This window comes from Lepidochelys kempii, chromosome 2 (genome assembly GCF_965140285.1).
Source record: "Lepidochelys kempii isolate rLepKem1 chromosome 2, rLepKem1.hap1, whole genome shotgun sequence".
Lineage (NCBI taxonomy): Eukaryota > Metazoa > Chordata > Testudines > Cheloniidae > Lepidochelys > Lepidochelys kempii.
Window position 1 is genome coordinate 212,109,661 of NC_136381.1, and position 22,574 is coordinate 212,132,234.

At 42.2% G+C, this 22,574-nt stretch overlaps 1 protein-coding gene across 8 annotated transcripts in view; it reads right to left on the reverse strand.

Moving 5' to 3' along the window:
- ITGB8 (integrin subunit beta 8) overlaps positions 1–22,574 on the reverse strand; it is a 75,236-nt gene that overhangs the window by 18,123 nt on the left and 34,539 nt on the right. For 7 of the 8 annotated variants that reach the window (XR_012157535.1, XM_073333765.2, XM_073333766.2 and 4 more), the window contains exons 6-9: positions 17,973–18,131; positions 10,830–10,925; positions 10,649–10,738; positions 2,350–2,484 (exon numbers count right to left, since the gene is read on the reverse strand). Coding sequence is in view for 7 of the 8 variants with exons in the window: in XM_073333765.2 (XP_073189866.1) it covers positions 2,350–2,484; positions 10,649–10,738; positions 10,830–10,925; positions 17,973–18,131 (480 nt within the window). In the remaining variant the exon portion in view is untranslated. The remainder of the gene's footprint in view (positions 1–2,349; positions 2,485–10,648; positions 10,739–10,829; positions 10,926–17,972; positions 18,132–22,574) is intronic. The other variant, XM_073333767.2, reaches the window with a different exon arrangement.

The window sequence follows — 22,574 nt, forward strand, 5'->3', positions numbered from 1 at the left end:
ACCATCTTCTAAGGAATCTTCAACAAAAATCCCCACTACTTTCAAGTGGTTAGGCATGGGAAATACCTCCCTCCAACCCCCTGGATCTTATACAAATGTAACAAAAACAGCAACAAGAACCAGCCTGAAATCTGAGCCCAGAACACATCCAACTCTTGCCCTGGGATGAGAGAGGGCTACGGGAGCTCTTGGTGGCTACCTAGATTCTAACAGGGGCAGGAGAAGGACAGACAGTCGCAGAACATAGAACTGTAGAGAGCTAAAGGCAGTAGTAGTTCTGCAAATCACTTCTGCAGAGCTGTCCTTTTTTCTTCTGGTCCTTCTGTCATGGGATATCCATCTTCTTTGATATGCCAGCCCACTGATGAACTAAAACCCATGGCCTTTGGAAACTTTGAAGGCAGTAGATATTTTCCTATGGGTTGGGTCAACCGAGTATTAAAACCTTGACATTTCCATTGTCTTTTCCATTGGTAGGGTACTGCCTATGAAGGCAATCAGGCATGGGGGCCTCTTTTGAAAAGCTGCTCAGCCTGCTGATTGGAAAGGGAAAGCTCCCACCTGTGTTCATCAGAGCAGGAATATAAACAGAAAGAAGGGGTGGTAAAAGAATTAGGGAAGAAGGAAATGTTTTACTTTACTCTTCTCCAGTCTAAGGAGGTAACTAGGTCTACAGACTTCTAAATCAAAGCCCAGATACAGAAAATAAGAAACTGACTATTATATTACACAAGAAATTGGACTAAGTACAAGAAACTAAAACTGCTTATTTCTCCTTTTCTTCTCTCCCCCACACCTCTCTGACCCCCAGCTAAAGAAAGCCAGCCTTTGTTTGGCAGTTACCTCTATCTTGGGACCAGACTGAAAAAAGCCTCAGACCTGATTTGTATATGGGTAACAGAGGAGAAAGGCTGTGCCTCCAAGCAGCAGGACATGGTATATTGTCTTTCTCCCGTGTTTTCTTGATGCATGATCCTAAACTCCTGGGTCACCACTGTACAACATTTAAAAGAGTATCATGCTTTTAGGACACAGTATGAAGACCACCAAACATTATGACAGGCCTTACTAGAAAGACTAGCTGAAGTGCTTATACCTTGAAGAGGTCACAGAATCTTCCAAAGTTTTGTGTTTTGGTAGGAGGAGAAAGGAAGGAGGATTGTGCAATGAAAGGAATGTGAGAATGAAGGAAAAGCATTCTCTGAGTAAACAAATACTGAAAGGAAGATTTACTGTTAAGAAGTTAACCTCTTGAAGAAGGCTGATTTTCAGCTGCTGCTAGTTTTGGACCACATTTGCTATCTTTTTTTTTTTTTTTTTTATTAAAAGGAAACAGATAAACATTTAACTGGGAATTGGTCCTGCTTTGAGCAGGGGGTTGGACTAGATGACCTTCTGGGGTCCCTTCCAACCCTGATATTCTATGATTCTATGATTCTATGATTTGTTTTTCTGTTCATTAGACAACAGAACTAATTACAATGATACTACCTATAGCAAGCATAGGTGGGAACACTGTAGCTGAGCTTAAAGGAAAAAACTAGCAAGCCGATCTGGAACTAGTCATGCAAACAAAATCTACAAAAGCATAAACCATGGTGTAATTTCTAAATTTCACAGAGCAAATCCACTGATTTGTGACTGCATACATACATAGACATGAGTGACGTTAGCTAAGCTACATAAACCTGGTAAGAGGAATAGAACTCCTTGAACTTACACTCCAAAAAGCACAGACCTCTTTTTAATGAATTAAATAAATTGCTTTGCCAATTTAAGCAATGGAATAAAGATATAAATGCACGCACAAATAGAACCAATTACATCCACTAGAGGACAATGCTCCAGATGGACATAAATTGACCCTTTAATCTGATTTACACAATATAACCAATTACCAGGATCTCTGGGCATGTGTAGAAAACACAATTTTTAAGCAAAGAAGCAGAAAAAAAATGCCCCAAGCCATGGCCAAGCAGTTGTCAATCTGCCTCTAATGACTCTTCTCTTCTCCTTACATACCTTTAAGGCTCTTCAGCTGAAGAGACCTTTCATATAAAACATGAGCACATTCAATGGTGGGCTGTGGGGAATGATCCTCATCAATATTATTTAGATTGTTGACAACAATGCTTTGAACCTCATCTCCAGGAGATCAGTGAGAACAAACATTAGCTTTTGGTTTTAAATAAGGTTCAGGAGAAATAATGCCAAGGTGAATTTGGAGAGTTGATAATCAAGAACACAGAAATCTACTTTTGGTCTTAAAAAAGCTCTAGAAGATACCATACAACTAAGAAACATATAATACATGGCTCAATTCCTTTGCAATTGAGAAACTCAACATACTTCTTCATTATAAGCCACATTTTTGCATCCTTCCATGCCTGTTTTTCTACTTCCATCAGGACAGATTGCAGTTACATTAAAGTGTAGATCTTGGATCTGGTTATCCACCTGAATTTTCACTTCAGAGATTAGTTTCTGTAATGAAAAACAATTTTTAATTACATTGCATTTCAACATGTAATATGCATTAGCATCTAAAACATGACCATGCTTGACTGAGTGGATTTAACTGAAATGAAAAAATCTTGTCTGTTCGAATAATGGAATGAATTAAAGCATTGTTTTCCATATAAAGGCCCAATTATATTCCAAATACATACAATCAGTTAACTAGTAATCCTGAAAAAGAAAAAACGGCTACTAACCTTTCCGTAAGGTTATTGTTCTTCAGGATGTGTTGCTGATGCCCATTCCAATATAGGTGTGCGTGCGTCGGATGCACCATCGCCAGAAGTTTTTCCCCTAGTGGTATCCATCAGGTTGACTATGATGCCCCTTGGAGTGGCGCCTTCATGGCGCAGTATATATTCACCTGCTGGTTTGCCGCCTCCTCAGTTCCTTCTTGCTGACAACTCCAACAGAGGGGTAGGTGGGTGGGTTGTGGAATGGTCACGAGCAACACATCTCAAAGAACAGTTACAGAAAAGTTAGTGACCATTTTTTCTTCTTTGATTGCTTGCTCACATCCATTCCAATATAGGTGATTCCCAAGCAATCAGTCAGGTGGTGGGATCGGAGTTTCGCTGAGACACAGACTGGAGGACTGCTGTTCCAAAAGCTGCAGAATTTCTGACCTGTTGAGTGATGGCATAGTGCGAGGTGAATGTGTAGACAGAAGATCAGGTCACCGCCCTGCAGATATCCAGGATCGGGACTCGAGCCACAAATGCTGCTGAAGAGGCTTGGGATCTTGTGGAGTGTGGATTCTTTATTCGGAATTGTGGCAAGAGTGGAGGTGACACTTAAGCTACATCGTAGCACGTGCGGATGCAGGATGTGATCCAAGAGGAGATTCTCTGTGTCGAGCAAGGATTCCCCTTTATCCTCTCTGCAATAGCGACAAAAAGCTGAGTGGTCTTCTGGAATGGCTTGGTCCTTTCTATGTAAAAAGGTGCGCATCTAACGTCCAGAGACCGTAACCTCTGCTCAGGCCTATTAGCATGAGGCTTGGGATAGAATATGGGAAGAAAAATGTCCTGGTTACTGTGAAAATAAGAGACCACTTTCGGAAAGAAGGACGGATGTGGTCAAAGTTGGACCTTGTCCTTGAAGAAAACTGTATACAGTGGTTCAGAGGTGAGGGCTCAGTTTTCTGAGACTCTTCTGGCCAAAATAATGGCTACCATGAAGACTGTCTTACAGGACAAGTAGAGCAAGGGCATGTTGCCATTGGCTCGAACGGTGGCCCTGTCAGTCTTGACACTACCAGGATGAGGTCGGAAGGAGGCAGAGGCTGGCACACTTGTGGATACAAATGCTCTAATACCTTCAAGTATTGGGCACAGATCAGGTTTGAAAATACCAACCAGCCATTCACCGCTGGGGCCGAGATTGCAGCTAAGTGAACCCTGATGGACGATACCGCAAGACCTTCCTTCTTCAAGTAGAATGGGTAGTCCAGGATAACGGGCAGTGGGGCCTCCAAAGGTAGGATCTTTCTCTTCAGTGACCACAGCATAAACCTATTCCACGTAGCCAAATAGGCCACTCTAGTTGACTGCTTTCTGATACCCATAAGGACAGCTCGCACCAGTGCCAAGCAGTCCTGTTCTGCCTCACTCAGCCATGGAGCTTCCAGGTCTTCAAGTGTAGGGGACTCCAGGTTTGGGTGGAGCATACATCTGTGCTCCTGGGCAATCAAGTCCAGCAGCACCAGAAGACTGACTGGTATGCCGGTGCTATAAGGATTATGTGCACCTTTGTCCCTCCTTACCTTGAGCAACACCCTATTGATGAGCAGTGTGGGAGGAAAGGCGTAGAGAAACTTCCCTCTCCAGGGAAGGAGAAGGGTATTCAAGAGTGAGCCTGAGCTGTGCCCCAGGTATGAACAGAACTGGAGGCATTTCCTGTTAAATCTGGTTGCAAACAGTTCCACCTGGGGAAACCCAGACCTCTGGAAAACTGCATTCAAGATGTCTGGTCAGACGGACCACTCGTGATGATTGGTGAAGGATCTGTCAGGTGGTCTGCCAGCCTGTTCTGAGTGTCTGGTAGACAGGAGGCTTCCAGGGGAATGGAATTGACTATGCAGTACTCCCATAGCCTCAGCGCTTCCTGCCATGGGGGAAAAGAGCGAGCCCACCCCCTTGTTTATTTATATAAAACATTGTGGTTGTGGCACGCATTTGCCATGTACGTTGTGACAGAATGCCTGACAGGCTGGGTGCACTGCTCTTAATTCCCTGACATTGATATGTAGGGCTAATTCCTCTGGCGTCCAGAGGCCCTGAGTCCTGAGGGGGACTCCCCAAGTGAGCTTCCCATCCCATGTCCGAACTGTTGGTGACCAGCAACATTGAAGGGGTGGGCCTTGTGAAGGAGATACTGGCACACACTGTGTCTCAGTCCAGTCACCACTGGAGAGTGAGCATTCCTGCTGAGGGAAGAGTGATCACCTCGTCCAATGGGTGATGGCCTGGTTACCCAATGCCACCCATGCTTGGAGAGGCTGCAGTCTGAGCTGTGCATGCTGCACCACGTAGGTACAAGAGGCCATATGTCCCAGGAGCCTCAGGCAGGTGATGGTAAAGGACTTCAGACTATTTATGATCTCTTGGATGGCCTTGAGGCAGTTCTCTGGCAGGAGGCTCTGGCCTGGTTTGAGTTGAGAACCGCTCCTATGAACTCTGTCCTTTGAATAGGAGAGAAAATCGACTTGTGCTCGTTTATCAGAAGCCCCAGGTTCCTGAAAGTGGACTGTAAGAGGTTCATATGCTCTTCTAGCACATCTCTCAACCAACTTTTGATCAGCCAGGTAAGACCTGCACTCCTTGCCTCCTGAGAAAGGCCACCACCACTGCCATGCACTTTGTGAATACTTGTGGAGCTGCCGACAGGGTAGCTGAATCTTAGGGAAGGAATATTAGAGGCTAGGAAGACCATACTGAACTTCAACTTCTTCATAAACTTGTTGAGGTTCTGCAGGTCTAGGATGGGTCTGAGATCCCTGTTGACCTTCGGGATCAGGAAGTAGTGTGAGTAAAACCCTTTGTCTCTTAACCCCACAGAAATGACTTCCACGGCTCCCACCCTTAGGAACAACTATACTTCATGGGCCAGAAGTCTCAGGGTCCCTGAAGAGGGACAGGGAGGGAGGGTGGGAAGGAGGGGAAGAAATGAACTGCAGGGTATATCCCACTTCTACCGTGTGGAGCACCTAATGGTCTGAAGTGATGTTGATCCAGGCACAGTAAAAATGGGACAAATGGGCCACAAACATAGAGGTAAGATCCAGGCTTTGGTCTGGTGTGCCATCCTTGGGCGGACCCACAAAATGACTGCTTAGACCCCGCCGGTTGTTTTGAGGGCATAGACGTGGATGTTGAAGGGGCGTGAGGTGTATGCCTCCTCCGAAAGCCCTTGTTCCTCTACCGACCAAAGTCCTGCCTCTGCAGTTGATGAGGCTGGTAGAATCAGCCCATAGGTTGGGGCTTATAAAGTTTATGAGCCGGGGCTGGTGTGTGAAGTCCTAACGACGTCAGAGTGGCCCTGGAATCCTTCAGATTATGAATACGGGCATCCATTTAATCTGAAAAGAGAGAATTTCCCTCAAACATCAGGTCCTGAATTGTTTTCTGGATCTCATGAGGGAGTCCAGAGGACTGGAGCCAAGAGCTCAGTCTCATTACTACAACTGTGGCTGTGGTGTGGGCTGCCGCATCTGCAGGATCAAGGCCGCCTGGATGGATGCCTGGGCTACAGCTTGCCTTCCTCCATCAAAGCTGCGAACTCTGCTCTAGACTCTGTCGGTAAGAGCTCTTTAACATGGCAGACTATGAATTAAAGTCATAACAACTTACGAGGACCTGGTGGTTCAAGATCCTCAGTTGGAGGCCCTGTGTAGAGTAGAACTTTCTCCCCAACAGGTTTAGTTTCCTGGCCTCCTTTGCCGTAGGCGAGGATTCTTGCTGTCCCTGTCTTTCCTGCTTGTTTGCAGCAGCCACAACTAGGGAACCCAGCGGGGGATGAGTATATAGGTACTCATACCCCTTCAGGGGAACAAAGTACTTTCGTTCCACTCTCTTAGCCGTGGGTTGGAGAGATGCAGGGGTTTGCCTTGCTGTAAAATGGCATCGTTTAAAGGTAGAGCCACTCGAGCTGGACCTGAGGATGTCAATATGTCCACCAAGGCCAGAGCAAATTCCTCTATCTCCTTCACTTGTACATTCAGGTTCTGAACCACTCGATACGAGAGCTCTTGATGGGCCCTGTAATCAACTTGCGTGGGTGTTATGGACATACCTGCCACTGCCTTGTGGGAGAAGATGATGAGGAGGCTTGGAATGTCATCTGGGACTGCATGTCCTCCATGGCTGGTGGGTCCCTTGTGGGGGTGTCCTAGGCCTCCTCCATTTCTGCCCCCAGAACTGAACCCCTCTCCAAAGGGGAAGGTGGAGGTACCCTCACCTCTGAGGGCACCAAGTGGGACCGACCCATGTGGGAGGCTTGGTAGGTTTGCGCTGCCCATGGAGTCCACATTGGCCAATGTAGTGGCAGCTGCCACTGGGCAGGTGGCCATGTTGCTTGTGCCAACCCCTGGGTCACCAGCACAGGATGCCCAAGGTCCGCCTGATGTCTGCTGTGTCGCGAGGTATAAGACCCTGCCTGCAACTTTGGAGCCCAAGGACCCGCTCCTGAGTGATCATGGCGGTGCTCTACCCATCAACCACAGTTGAACCGCGTTGAGGAGCGGTGCCTCAATGGTGATTTGCTCCAGGAATGTGATCAGCGCCTCAATGGGCAGCAGTGCCAGGGTCGTGACCGGGTGTCGGAATTGCAACCGGCACTGGGGCTGCAATCGGCGAGGAGTGGAGCTACTAGAGAAGGAGTGAGATGCCGGGCAGTGCTTCACCATTATTGTCGGCTTGCCCAAGACAAGCCCTTGCCTCTGTGGGACAGGTTCCTACAGTACTTGGGCTGCCACCGATGGGCCTTGGCTTAGAGGAGCTGCTGGAAGGGACAGAAGGTCTCTCACTGCCTCATATGTCTCTAGGGTTGAGTCACCTCTGGCTTACCCTAGGTGGGGAGCCCACGCGCACCGGACTCAACAGGTCCCTTCCCGCGGCTGAAGTCAATGGTGCAGGCTGGTTGCTGCCCATGTAAGAGTGGCCCAACACAGGTCTCACTCTCTCTGTGGCTTTTCTCAGATTGAATTGTCCCCGGTCTGACTTCTTTGTCCTTTTCTTCTGCACTGGTGATGGGGAGCAGTGCCAACAAGCTAGGGTTGACTTCTTGGCAGTCGGGGAACTGTATGGGTGCCACATAACCAGTGCCAGGCATCCCGGGTCTCACTGAGCCTCTCTAAATGAGGGTTTTGATGCAAAGTGCTGCCTCCATTAAAAGAAATTTTAGTCTATTGTCTCTCTTCTTCTTAGTCCGGGGCTTAATGTTCTTACAGAGTCGGCATTTTTCCTGAATGTGGCTCTCTCCCAGGCACTTCAGGCAGCTGTCATGTGGGTTGCTTACCAGCATGGGCTTGTGGCATTTTGCACACTATTTGAAGCTCTGAGACCAAGGCTTGCCCCGGGACCCTGGTGGTAAGCACCTTGGTGCAGGAGCTTACAAATACCCTATCTTATCTAACTATTTGCTAACTACCAACTAATTGAACTATTTACACTCTATTTTACAGGAAACCACTAAGGAGTATTTGCATGCAGAGCAAGAGAAGGAGAGTGTTCCTCAGTTCCTTCTTCCCATCCATGAGGGTCGCTGGAAGTGGTGGGTCAGCAGGTGCCTATATACCACACCATGAAGGCACCACTCCAGGGGGTACCAGAATCGACCTGATGGCTACGACCAGGGGGAAAACTTCCAGCGACCGTGCACGTGACATACGCACAACTATATTGAACTAGACATAAGCAAGCACTCGAAGAAGAAGATTAGGGTATCCACATTCAAGTTTCCTGCTATTTTTACATACTTTTGTGACTGTGTATTTATGACCATTGAAAAACCTATTCTAATGACTGTGTGTAACAAAAACTGGTTATTGCAGTGACAATGCTGTCTTAACAGCACTCTTTAAATAAAAGAGCAAGTATGCATCTATTGTTATCTAGCAGGAAGGGTTCCAAATTAGCTTGACAGTTTCCTCTTATGACATTTTGCATCTGCTTAGGAAAATTTTCTCAGGACAAGCCTCAGGTTATTCTAAAAGCTACTGGATTATACTAACTGATTTATTCAGGACAGATGGTATTAAGCAGGCAACTAGCCAATCCTGATTGGGGCATTTGAGTACTACAGTCATATGAAACAAAAACCCAACACAATCAAAAACTGCACTACTGTGCAATGAGTCCACCTGTTCATTTTAGAGGGAATATTTCTTCTATTTGGCTTATTACAGATTTATTAAAACTGATTGCTAAAAGCTACTACTATCTGTACAAAAGTGATATGTATACTTTCCCCTATTTTAGTGGGTTTTAAATATTTAATTGGACATTTTCGCTGTTATAAAAGGAAGATAAATTACATGAATCTGAAAACATGTTTTTTGACCTCTGAAAATTAGTGACTCATCTATCGTTTTTTAGCCAAGGATTTTCAGGCAGTGTTTTCCATATATAAGCCAATAGATTTCCCTGCTTAGAACACAAGTGCAAAACGCCCACTATCTAACATTAACAACTACATTTATTTTCTTATATTAACACATTTGATTTCAGGAAGGCAAAACATCCAAGGCCAGTTCACAATGTATTTGTGCAGCACACATGCTAGAACCATTTTAAAAACTGAAAGTACCAAACCCACAAGGAAGGGAGGAGGGAAGGAAGAAAAGAAATAATGGATATTTGAGAAGTAAAAAACAGGATGAGAGAGTGGGTGGATGGAGCAGGAAAGACCTGAATAATCTTCGATAAAACAAAAAGGTTACATTGTGAAATTTTCATTTCTTCTCATTATGTCCAGGGGTATCTTCTAAAAATTGAGGTAGGATATTTGATGACTAACACAAATGTGCCATGTTACTGGTCAGAAACGATGTAGCAAGAAATAATCTACTGATACTATGGAATGCTAAAGAGGCCAGTGGCCTTAACCAAATGATGCTTAGCACAAACCTTGGAAGTTTTCTGGAAATCACCTTTCAAAATTAACATGATCAGAGAAGACACAACACAGATTAAATTCACTGAAAAACTGATTTGTATCAATTCAACTCCCGCTATTTTGTCTGTCTTTGGCTATTTCATAGTGTTTGCCTTTAACAGCACTGCAAGTTAAATGTGCAGTGACATACTTTAGTGACTTATTTGGTATGCCTTGATAATCCTCAGACCTCAAAAGACAATGGTTTGTAAAACTTTTTCCTTACACAAAAGATGTCAAATGCTCTGAGATCTCCTTGCAAGTCCAATTTTAACATAGTTATCCTGCTATGGCAAAACCTACTTTAAGACTATATCACAAGTGGACATCAGTAAATAAGACACCCCCAACTCCTACAAGTAAAAAAATGTTGTAATATACAGCCATATCGCAGATGCAATATCTATAGTTTTGTATTACATTTCTTAGCCTTTATGTAATATTGGTTTTGGGAAAAACAGCTAAAAAAGAAAGCATATGTATAGGAAAACAGAATGGGTAAAAAGTAAGAGGATAAAGGAGGGAACAGAGATAGAATATAGAACTAAGAGGGAGAAAAAAAGAGAGACCAAAAAGGAAAAAAATTAGAAAAGGCAGAAGTGACAGAAAAAAGTTAAGGAAGGCGGAGACACAGAAAATGCACCTAAACCCACAAACCACTTCCTAGGAAGTAGCATGACAACCAGTGCAAAGGATTCCTTGGGACAGTCAGGAGCAATTAAGGCACCAATAAACTGAGAACCCATTCTAACCATCAGAGGAATAGGTCACTTACAATGTTCACCAGATACGGACCTCATGCTAGGAATTTCAAAGGAGCCAGGCACTCAACTCCTATGGACTTTCAATAGGAGTTGGGCACCTAACTGCCCTAGGCACTTTTGAAAATCTCAGCCTTAGGCTGTAGTTTATTATATGTAAGAAAACTGCACAAACAAGAAAAAAAAACAATACAAAATCTTCACGGGAAACACACCTGATAGGCTTCTACCACCAAATCATTGAGATTAGCTGCTTGTGATTCTATTTGTCTTGCGACAGTACCAGGCAACAGAGGCAAAAGATCCTATGAAAAATGCAATAATTTATTCACATTTATAATCTTAAGACTGCACTTTTTAAAAATAAATCAATTGCAATTATGACTTTTATCACACCTTATACCAGTGAAACTGGTTTCCTTGAACTGCAAAGATAACATTGATGTTGTTGTCTATCAGTTTTTCAGAAAGTTGCCCAAGCGATGGATGCTCCTGAAAAATATAATGAACTATAAAAGACTTCAGTTTTGGTAGACAAAACCCATGTTAATCATATTCTGTGGTCTCTGAGCAGTAAAATAAACATACTTGGGAGTTATTCCAATCTTTGAATACTTAACAAAAATTAAATTAAACACATATGATTCATGGTAAAGTACAGGGAAATTAATCAGGACTTAGTTCAATGCTTCTCAACCTTTTGATAGAGACACCATCTTCCATGGTATTGCTTTATGGGCACTGGTACCACAGTTGTTGCCTATTAACCTTCCTCCCCCACACCTCTCTTGTATTTTTCTATGCCTGTTTTCTCCTGACACTACCCATATCTTGTCTCATTTTTCAGCTTCTTTTTCATTGTTTGTTTCCCTTCTTCTGTTTGCTCCCCTTGTTACCTGAAGACGACATACTACTCAGGATGATGAAAGTGGTAAGGACATAGAGCTTGTGGTATTTGGTGGTGTTTCCGTAAGGGCACATGCCTGTTATTGACAAATGAGGTGGTCATGGAAGCAGAGAATAGCTGCGCTAGTGCCAATAAGCAGCTACTTTCACTTGTGGCAGGGAGGGAAGGGAGGAAGCTTATAATCCAAGTGCAGGAGGATGCACCTTACCCACCATTGCTGGAGTAAGGTAACAGGAGTTATAGAACCCATCCCGACCACGGCTTTCTTCCTATTCACATCGCTCCCACCCACCCTGGACTGACTTAGCAACACCCTTGGGGGCCCACCACTCAGGCAGACACACACTGGCTAGATCAAAGTCCTGCAAGGAAATCAGATCTAACAAGGGAAAATGACCCTTTTGCACCTCTTTGTAGCAAACTTTGGAATAAAAGTTATTTTGGTAGCCCTATGTGGCATTTCCACAAAACTCCTCCTGTATAGACTACTGTAGAAAAACTAATGAGAAAACTGAAATAAAGTCTACTTATAATAGGTCTCTGTGCCTTTATAAGATGGGACAACCCAACCAGTACCGTTGGCCTGTACGGATCAGGGGAAGGGGAGGAAGTTGTGGAGATGTCATTTATTAGGATCACTATGGGATATCAATGGGAAGACCAACTGTACGATTGCAGCTGCAACAGCTCCTGTTTATACTAGCACAGCAGCAAAACATGTTGGGTGAAACAGTGCTTAGCTTTACTCAGATCAAGTGCAGTCATAACAGCAGACTGAAAGCCCATTCACCAAAGGAGAGGAATTGTGTGAATGGATGCAAGGTGCTTTTTATAGAGTTGCAACACCAAAATGTTCTAGTGTAGACAAGGCTTAGTACAGCTGGTAAAATGCAGTTTATGAATTTGGGTTGAATTCAGTTTTGGCTGAATAAAAAAATAAATAAATTTTTAAAAAAAGAGGAGGAAAACAATTTTGAAAGAATCAAAACAGTTTTGAACCAAAACTGAAATTTTTCCAGTTGGGGGATGCAGGGGGAAATAAAAAAATCAATTGTGGTTTGAAATAAACCAATTTTTTTCCAGATTTTTTGGTTTGACCACTGAACTAAAAAATCAGTTATTCACTCAGCTCTATTTCCGAGATGGTGAGGCCCAGCCCAGTAGTCAAACTGCAGGAACAAACATTCAAGCAAAGTCAGCCAGAGGCAAATCTAAAATCAATGGCAAAAGCTCTTAACGAGTTCTGTGGGAGTAGGACTGGGCTCTTAGGCCTGATGACACAAACTCTTACTTAGATGGGGCTCACTGAAGTCTTATGCATGTAACAGTTTGTAGGATTGGGTCTCAAGTCTATGCCTCAGCTAGTTAATTTATAAGTGCAACTACAGGCTACCTATATTTTCATTTTAACTCATTGTAATGTCTGAATTTGTTATATCACGTATTAAAATATCATTTTAGATGAGTTTGAAAACGTGTTTCTTATTTTAAAAAAATAAGGCCGAAGTAAAATTTGTCAACAGAAAATTCCAGAGAGCGCTAATTTTCTATTATATTACAAACATATTACAATATCATAACAAGGCACAGCTGGCAACAGGATTAGTCATTGACCCCATTTTGCTTCCTGTAAGAATCTTACTATGTTTTATGTATTTTATCTTATCTTTTCTCTCTACTAGCCAAGAAAATGTACTCCATTTTGAGACAGCCTGTCTAGTTTTAGTTACATCATTGCTCTTTTCCTACTCGAACCTACTGTTTTCTTGAATTTAGAAAATAATTATCAGAGATATTAAATATTTCAGGGGAGGAGGTGAGGGAGTGAAACAAGGACATTTCTAATCAAAAAAGGAAAGAGTCTCCTTTCCTCCCATCACTCATGGGGACCTTTAAAGACCAGAAAGAAGCAAGGAAAAAAGTGGCAAACTGGAAACAATTTCTGTCTTAAAGGCAAGTATTTGTATGTAAATAAGGCAGAATCCTCTTAAGTGGCACAGCTAAGTGAAAACAGAACACACCAATTACTCTTTCTTCTATTATTCCCTAGTTTATTTCTAGAGGCTAGTAGGAATACAGCCTGATGGCAAATGGCTCCTCTACTTTGTAAAAAATATTGTTGGAAAGTGATCTATAAGGGAGAAAAATAAAACCAAAACACAAATAGGTGTGAGTGCTTTTTCTTTTGTAGGATGTATTTTCAAAGAGGAAAAACAGTCATGCCTTCTTTCTACACCAATGCAGAAGTTTTCTTTTTTGTTTTTGCTTGTTTTATTAGAAAGTCAGGTCTGTGTCTGTTTTTCTTGGAAGGGTCTCTAGGTGACTAGAGGATAAGTAGGATTATCAAAGGTATGAAGAAAGTAAAACTTAATCAATGGTGAGGAGGACTTTTCCACCAGATTTTAAAATATCTTATTAAAAAGTGAGTCCCTTAATTAAAGGCAGAATAAAAGGAAACCTCCATCAAAAACAGGGTAGACAAGATCTGACAACCCTATTCCTACAGTAATTAGAAAATCAGAATCACCTAACCAATCAGTCTGTTCAGGTGTTCTATAAGCAATAAACAGCATCAATCTCTATCTCTCCCAACACCTTACTGGGCATGCTTAGAAGAAGCCACAACAAATTTGATTTATTAAAAGGGCAAGGAAGCAGTCTGTAGTGCACAAATGAGAACCTAATGATCTACTAGATCAGCAGTTCTCAAACTTCATTGCACCGCAACCCCCTTCTGACAACAAAAGTTACTACACGGCCCCAGGAGAGGGGACCGAAGCCTGAGATCGCTTGAGCCCCGCCGCCCCAGGCGGGAAGGGGATGGAGGAGAAACCAAAGCCAAAGCCTGCCCTGGGTAGGGGGTGAAGCTGAAGCCCAAAGGTTTCAGACGCAGGTGGGAGGCCTGTAATCTGGGCCTCGCTGCCCAGGAATGAAGTCCTAGGGCTTTGGCTTTGGCCCCGGGGGGTGGGGCTCGGGCTTCAGCTTCAGCCCTGGGCCCCAGCAAGTCTAACGCCAGCCCTGGCAACCCCTTTAAAACAGAGTCCCAACCCACAGTTTGAGAACCGCTGTACTAAATCTTTTCCATCTGTAAGATCAGGCTGGCAGGGACCACCAGACATGCCATGTACTCTGTATGGAGAAAAACACAGCAACAATTTGTGTAGGAAACTGCACAGCAGCCCTGCATGGATAAGCATTATGCTGCTGTATCACATTTATTCCAAAAAGTCTGAAATCGTGAAAGATCCAGAGTGCAGAGAAACTCTTTCCCATGTTTGCTGCTACACATCTTCCTACATGTCTGCATGCATCAGCCAATGGCAAAACTGGAAAGAGGGTCAGCAGAACAGTTGTATCAAAACATGCTTCACTGGGGGAAATCCATGGATGACTTGGTTTGGGAGGCTAAACCTACTGCCTGTTCCACAAAATCTCTGTCACAAAAACTCAGGGCAAGGCTTGACCCCATTTGGAAGTATCCATCCACAGAAGAGTATGACCACAAAAGCCTTTAGTTCAGAAAGATCATTTAAAACTCTTTCTGCAATCAGCAGCCATCCTGGCTTAATAAAGAAGCTCATTTTTTGTTTTGTTTTATACTGGTGTTTCCAGCTGTAAACTGAATTATCAGTTAAATTCTTGACAATCACAGAAAACAATGAACTTGCTTTGTAACAGATGGACTATCTAGAACATCAGAAGAGTCTTTGGCACCAGAGAAAAGATCTATATTTAAAGCAATTGTTTAATATACAGAGCCAAATTCTCCTCTGTTATAGTAGTGCAACTCCTCTGAAGTAAAAGGGGTCACACACGAGTGGAACTGAAAAGATACTATAACTCACAAGTATATAGTCTTCTGTTCTGATGAAGGGATGCCTGTGGATTACTTTCATGAAACAGATTAAATGGAATAGTTGTTTACATCATTGGAGCAGTATAACAATACTGAAACCAAACAGGCTAGCCGAAGGGGAATAAACAAGCCTGATAAGCAAGGGGAAATATACAAAAGGTGACAGAAGGAGTAAATTAACGAAAGGACATTAGATAATCTGAAATCCAAACAGCCTTGCAGTCAGTCTGCCAAGCTTCTAAACACCCACTTGTTCCGAGAAGCATTTCAGCTTCAATGGTCACACAACACAAAGTGGCTGTTCTGGAAGGTATTCTACTGCTTTTGTACATACGCACTGTTAGCTCTATTGTGCCATTCCTGCGTACACTGTGCTTTTGGGATCAAAATCAGCCCTGGCATATACAGATGGCGTTCCTACTGAGTTAATGGGGACTACTGCTATCTTACACTGCAGCTAAATGCGTGTCTTACAGTGTGAGCTCCTGGAGGCAGCAAAGTTGCCTGTTGGCAATGTTTGTCTCATGGACGATGCTGTGTTGCAATGGCACTGCATAAACCAAAGACCCACCTGCCATTTAATATTTCCGGTATCTGCTTATTTGACTGTAATGAAATTCTGAAGCACTTAGAGGAGAGGAAAGTGATCCGGAAGAGTCAGCATGGATTCACCAAGGGCAAGTCATGCCTGACTAATCTAATCGTCTTCTATGACGAGATAACTGGCTCTGTGGATGAAGGGAAAGCAGTGGACGTGTTGTTCCTTGACTTTAGCAAAGATTTTGACACGGTCTCCCACAGTATTCTTGCCAGCAAGTTAAAGAAGTATGGGCTGGATGAATGGACTATAAGGTAGATAGAAAGTTGGCTAGATTGTTGGGCTCAACGGGTAGTGATCAATGGCTCCATGTCTAGTTGACAGCTGGTATCAAGTGGAGTGCCCCAAGGGTTGGTCTTTGGGCCTGTTTTGTTCAATATCTTCACAAATGATCTGGAGGATGGTGTGGATTGCACCCTCAGCAAGTTTGCAGATGACACTAAACTGGGAGGAGAGGTAGATACGCTGGAGGGTAGGGATAGGATACAGAGGGACCTAGACAAATTAGAGGATTGGGCCAAAAGAAATCTGATGAGGTTCAACAAGGACAAGTGCAGAGCCCTGCACTTAGGATGGAAGAATCCTATGCACCGCTACAGACTAGGGACCGAATGGCTCGGCAGCAGTTCTGCAGAAAAGGACCTAGGGGTTACAGTGGATGAGATGCTAGATATGAGTCAACAGTGTGCCCTTGTTGGCAAGAAGGCCAATGGCATTTTGGGATGTATTAAGTAGGGGCATTGCCAGCAGATCGAGGGACGTGATTGTTCCCCTCTATTCGACATTGGTGAGGCCTCATCTGGAGTACTGTGTCCAGTTTTGGGCCCCACACTACAAGAAGGATGTGGAAAAATTGGAAAATGTCCAGCGGAGGGCAACAAAAATGATTAGGGGACTGGAACACATGACTTATGAGGAGAGGCTGAGGGAACTGGGATTGTTTAGTCTGCGGAAGAGAAGAATGAGGGGGGATTTAATAGCTGCTTTCAACTACCTGAAAGGGGGATCCAAAGAGGATGGATCTAGACTTTTCTCAGTGGTAGCAGATGACAAAACAAGGAATAATGGGCTCAAGTTGCAGTGGGGGAGGTTTAGGTTGGATATTAGGAAAAACTTTTTCACTAGGAGGGTGATGAAGCACTGGAATGCGTTACCTAAGGAGGTGGTGGAATCTCCTTCCTTAGAAGTTTTTAAGGTCAGGCTTGACAAAGCCCTGGCTGGGATGATTTAGTTGGGGATTGGTCCTTTGAGCAGGGGGTTGGACTAGATGACCTCCTGAGGTCTCTTCCAACCCTGATATTCTATGATTCTAATGTATAGGTTAGGCAGTGATTCCTATTCCCCCAACTGAACTAATATTAAGCAATTTCACTAAACCCTACAAATCTGAGAAAAATTGCTTTCTAAAACTATAGAATCTTTCATACATTATTGAAGAAGACTTTTGAAAGCTAAAACAAGCCTGCTGAATAGAAACAGGTTATCATTGCATGCCAATGTATTTGATGCATTTTTTGCATGAATACATAAAACAGTAAGTCATGTCGTGTGGAATTCTGATGTATCTAAATCTCTGCTAACTCTTTAAACCCCTCTGGCACAAGACTCCTTTTAGTGTGCCAAGATCGAATTAGTTCCTTACTATTATACGTCATCCTTCCTGCCTGATTTCTACAAGGCCCTATCCTCTACTCCCTTCAATGCCACAAAGCATCCTCCCTGACCTTAAAGCATTGTCATCACTGTTTGATTTACTAGAAGGAGTCCCTACCATATAATGCAAGACTCCTGCAAATTGCTAACATATTCTCGTGCAGAGTAATGCAACAAAATGATAATTTCCCTCCTTCCCTTTTACATTCTATACAACAGAGGCAGGTGATCTATCAGATGGTAACTTACCTCCTAAAAATACCTTACTATATTGTGCTTTGCAGAACACTGCTGACCCCACCAAAATGGATTACTGAAATATTTTACACCAGATAGAAAGGATATCAATAATTTTACTTCCATCACACTTGTTCTTGGTCCTACACATCCTGCTTACTAAGGCAGGTCTTAATGTTTTACTAATTTAAGTAGAAGCATCAGTTTAGTCCCAATTTAAAATCTTGATTTTTAAGTTTGACAATGCATTGGCTTCCCAAAGGTAAGAGTGTATGACATATACCTTACCATACTTGTAGCTTTGATATACACATTATCTTTCAGATGGCAATTTCCATCATTGGGAATTACTATCCCGGCCAATTTACTATCAAGGGCCAGATGAGAGGTCTGATCTGTCATCACAAGAAGTAATCTCTTTGCTTCTTTGCGCCAACCAATATGGCTCTAAAAGAAAAAAAAATTTCATGAGAATGAAATGTAACTCTTTTAATTCTATAATGGTAAATATGACTAAGGAAGTCCAATGTAAGTCTACTTTTAGGTACTGCACTGCTTAAAAACGAAACAAACACTGAAGCTGAGTGTAAGCACACACTCAAGGCAGATAAAGTAGTTAAAGCACTTCTTTACATATGGGGCTGGGTATTTATCCTGAAAAGCACTCTTTTAGCAAAGTTCTGCACATGTTTAAATGCTTTAGAGAACTGAGGCATAGGGTTAGCAAGTCCACAAGAAATGAGTTCTGTTAGTTTCGATCCACCTTGGAGCAGATGGATTTATTTTCCATTGACTTGTCTCCTCTCCTCCGCCTCCCTCCACCTTTTTTTTTTAAAAAAAGGGGAATAACCCATAAACACTGAGTCAGAAATATTTGTTGTGCAATATACAATGTGCTGGTACAACACAACTGCAAAATTCCATTTGTGATGTTAGTACCTATCAACTCAACTGCACAGTGTTTGTAAAATTCTTTGATTTGAGATCACTACATACAAGAAATGCATAAAGCAATTTTCTGTATGAATGCAACACATTTTTGAATATACTTAATGATACCAGAATCAAAATAAGAGAAACACTTTTTTTTTGTAAATTCCTTTTACTACACAGCTTCTCAAAAGGGACACAAAACATAGCATCAGTTAGGATATTGCAGTCTACTAAACAAAATTTAACATGAAAAAAAAATCACAACTATCAATCATGGGCGCCAGGTTTGTGTAATTTTTGGTGGTGCCCAGAAAGGGTCCAAGCAGAACCGTCCCGTCCACAGGACAGACCAGGGCAACTGCCCGGGGCTCTGTGCTTTGGGGGCCCCACGCTTCAGGGGGACACAGGGTCCAGGGTGGACTGGGGGAATAGCGAGGGCCTGGCGTCGGCAGCAGCGAGCGACCTGGAGACGGGGCAGAAACCAGAAAGAGGCGGGGGCTTGGGGGAAAGGGTTAGAATGGGGCAGGGGCAGAGCAGGGGCAGGAAGAGGTGGGGCTGGCTGCGGCCAGGTTGCTCGCTGCTGCTGGCAGCATCATGTATCACACCCATGCATTCGGCAACCCAGGCATATATTCAGCGGAGCTGCAGAGCTGGCCTGTGTCTCCTAGCTGTGGTGCCTGCTCTACCAAAATTTGTGTAGCTCCATGTCCTAACCTGCCACTTCTTGGGACAGGGTATGTCGACAGTAAGATGAAGTTTATGGCCATATGCAAATTAGTCCATTAAATAATTGGATAAAATGCCCGATGGAGCTGCACAAAACTTATTAGCTATGACTCTGAGAAGCACAGACCAAAGGATGGTGAGTTGAAGGATGGCAAAAGAGTGGGTTGTGAAGTATTATCCTAAACAATTAAGCTAAACTATACTTGTAAAAATTAAGTGACCAGAGAACATATTGTGATATGGTATCTTTTATTTTTCCTCTCAGAATTTTTCATTCACTCTCTAATTTGTAAAGATGGTAATTGGCAATGAGTCTCCTACTCAAAGCAAGTTAGAAAGTTCTGCTCTATGAAAAATTAGTTCATATTAATTAACTTACAGCTCACACTTGTTGTTATAAAATGCACATTGTTCCTATCCATTTTAGCCCATTTAGTTAATTCAATTAACAGGAAGGACTGTCTATACTCATGAATGTTTTCATTCTATTATTTTTGGGAGCATATAACCCCTTTCGAACTTGAATGTCAGAAGTATGGAATGTATCCAGTGATCAACATTTAAATGCGAGAAATCCTTTCAGTACTTCAAAGTAATTTTTGTAGCAGATGTGAATAGGATATCTATGTTTTGTGTTTATTTTCCTGCTTTACACTATTTATCTTTTAAATATAAAGAAGCCCACAGTTAATCTGTTTTTGGTGGGGTGTTTTTTGTGTGATTATTCTCTCAACTCATTCCCCTTTCCTAAAAGAAAATGTATAAATGGATAAGAGAGAAGAACCATGAAAAGAAGCCTGATCCTCTTGACTTGAACGGTACCATTGTCCAGAAGTCCTACCTGCTAAGCTGGACAGGAATTGCATTGCTTGACAAAGCAAAAAGTAAGAGGACTGGATGGCACTCAACTTTCTGAATCATGTAGATCTTTCCTCATTCAAGAGTATGAAGATGTTTCTGTAAGCATGCAGTAAAGTGGGTTTTTTGTTTTTTTTTAAAGTACAAACTCTTTACAAGATTGAACTGACACTGAAATGCATCTGTATGCTAAAACCATACAAGGCAATGACAATTTAGTCCTCAAATATTTGCTAAAACGGAGGATTTTAGAAGTTCAAACCACATGAACAGCCCTTAGAACAAAGGTAGAGGGAGGACTCTGTATTGCTCAGTGGGATCCTTCTTTGGTCAGCTGAAGAACAGGTCCGCTCTTTAAAGAGCCTAAAATTGTTAAGTGGGATTTTATCATTATTGTGTCTGAATCATTTACAAATATAAAATATGTTCAGTTTATATTTTTACAGTTAGTTTTTTCTAACTGCCAACCCTGAAAATCCAACCCATGATAGGAGAATCAAGATGGGAATTTTCCATTGTCAATAATAAAAGTTTTCAGGCCAAATCTGACACTCAGTTACACTCGTTCAACTCCTGACTTTAAATTACACCTTTAATAACTTGTGTAAATGCAATTGATAGGAGCTTAGTAAACAATACTGTTGATGCAGGAGAACTTACTCCCAACTCTGTCTCCCATTGCGGTGTTGACTCTGCTGTGCTAACGGGAATAAGACACAGTAAAACTTATTTTTTGTCACCAAAATCAGCACTCTTGCAGCGGATCACACACACGCGGACCAAATCTGTTAAGTAGGAAAGTGCCATTTTTACAAGGGCTGTCAAGTGATTAACAAAATGAATCGCGATTAATCACACTGTTAAATAAGAATAGAATACCATTTATTTAAATATTTTTGAATGTTTTCTACATTTTCAAATATATTGATTTAAATTACAACACAGAATACGAAGTGTACAGTGTTCACTTTATTTTTATTACAAATGTTTGTGCTGTAAAAAACAAAATAAATAGTATTTTTCAATTCACCAAAAACAAGTACTGTAATGCAATCTCTTTATCATGAAAGTTGAACTTACAAATGTAGAAATATATACAAAAAAATAACAGCATTAAAAAATAAAACAATGTAAAACTTTAGAGCCTACAAGTCCACTCACTCCTACTGCTTGTTCAGCCAGTCACTCAGACAAACAAGTTTGTTCAAATTTGCAGGAGACAATGCTGCTTGCCTCTTGTTTACAATGTCACCTGAAAGTGAGAACAGGCATTCCCATGGTACTGTTATAACGTACGCCACAAGATATTTACGTACCAGAAGTGCTAAAGATTCATATGTCCCTTCATACTTCAACCACCATTCCAGAGGACATGCGTCCATGCTGATGACGGGTTCTGCTAGATAATGATCCAAAGCAGTACAGACCCAACACATGTTCACTTTCATCATCTGAGTCAGATGCCACCAGCAGAAGGTTGATTTTCTTTTCTCGTGGTTCGGGATCTGTAGTTTCCGCATCGGAGTGTTGCTCTTTTAAGACTTCTGAAAGCATGCTCCACCCCTTGTCCCTTTCAGATTTTGGAAGGCACTTCAGATTCTTAAACCTTGGGTTAAGAGCTGTAGCTATTTTTAGAAATCTCATATTGGTACCTTCTTTGCGTTTTGTCACACCTGCACTGAAAGTGTTCTTAAAACGAACAACATGTGCTCGGTCATCATCCGAGACTGCTAGAACATGAAATATGTAAAAGAACACGGATAAAACAGTCAAGGAGACATACTATTCTTCCCCAAGGAGTTCAGTCAAAATTTAATGAATGCATTATTTTTTTACGAGCGTCATTAGCATGGAAGCATATCATCTGGAATGGTGGCCAAAGATAAAGGGGCATTTGAATGTTTAGTATATCTGGCACATAAATACCTCACAATGCCAGCTACAAAAGTGCCATGTGAATGCCTGTTCTCACTTTCAGGTGACATTGTAAACAAGAGGCAAGCAGCATTGTCTCCTGCAAATTTGAACAAACTTGTTTGTCTTAGCGATTGGCTGAATAAGAAGTAGGACTGAGTGGACTTGTAGGCTCTAAAGTTTTACATTGTTTTGTTTTTGAGTGCAGTTATGTAACCAAAAAAAAAAATCCACATTTGTAAGTTGCACTTTCACAATAAAGGGTACTTGTTTACCTATTTCACATTACGGTACCTGTATGAGGCAATTGAAAAATACTATTTCTTTTGTTTATTGTTTTTACAGTGCAAATATTTGTAATAAAAATAATAATATAAAGTGAGCACTGTACACTTTGTATTCTGAGTGGTATTTGAAATTAATATATTTGAAAATGTAGAAAAACATCTAAAATATTTA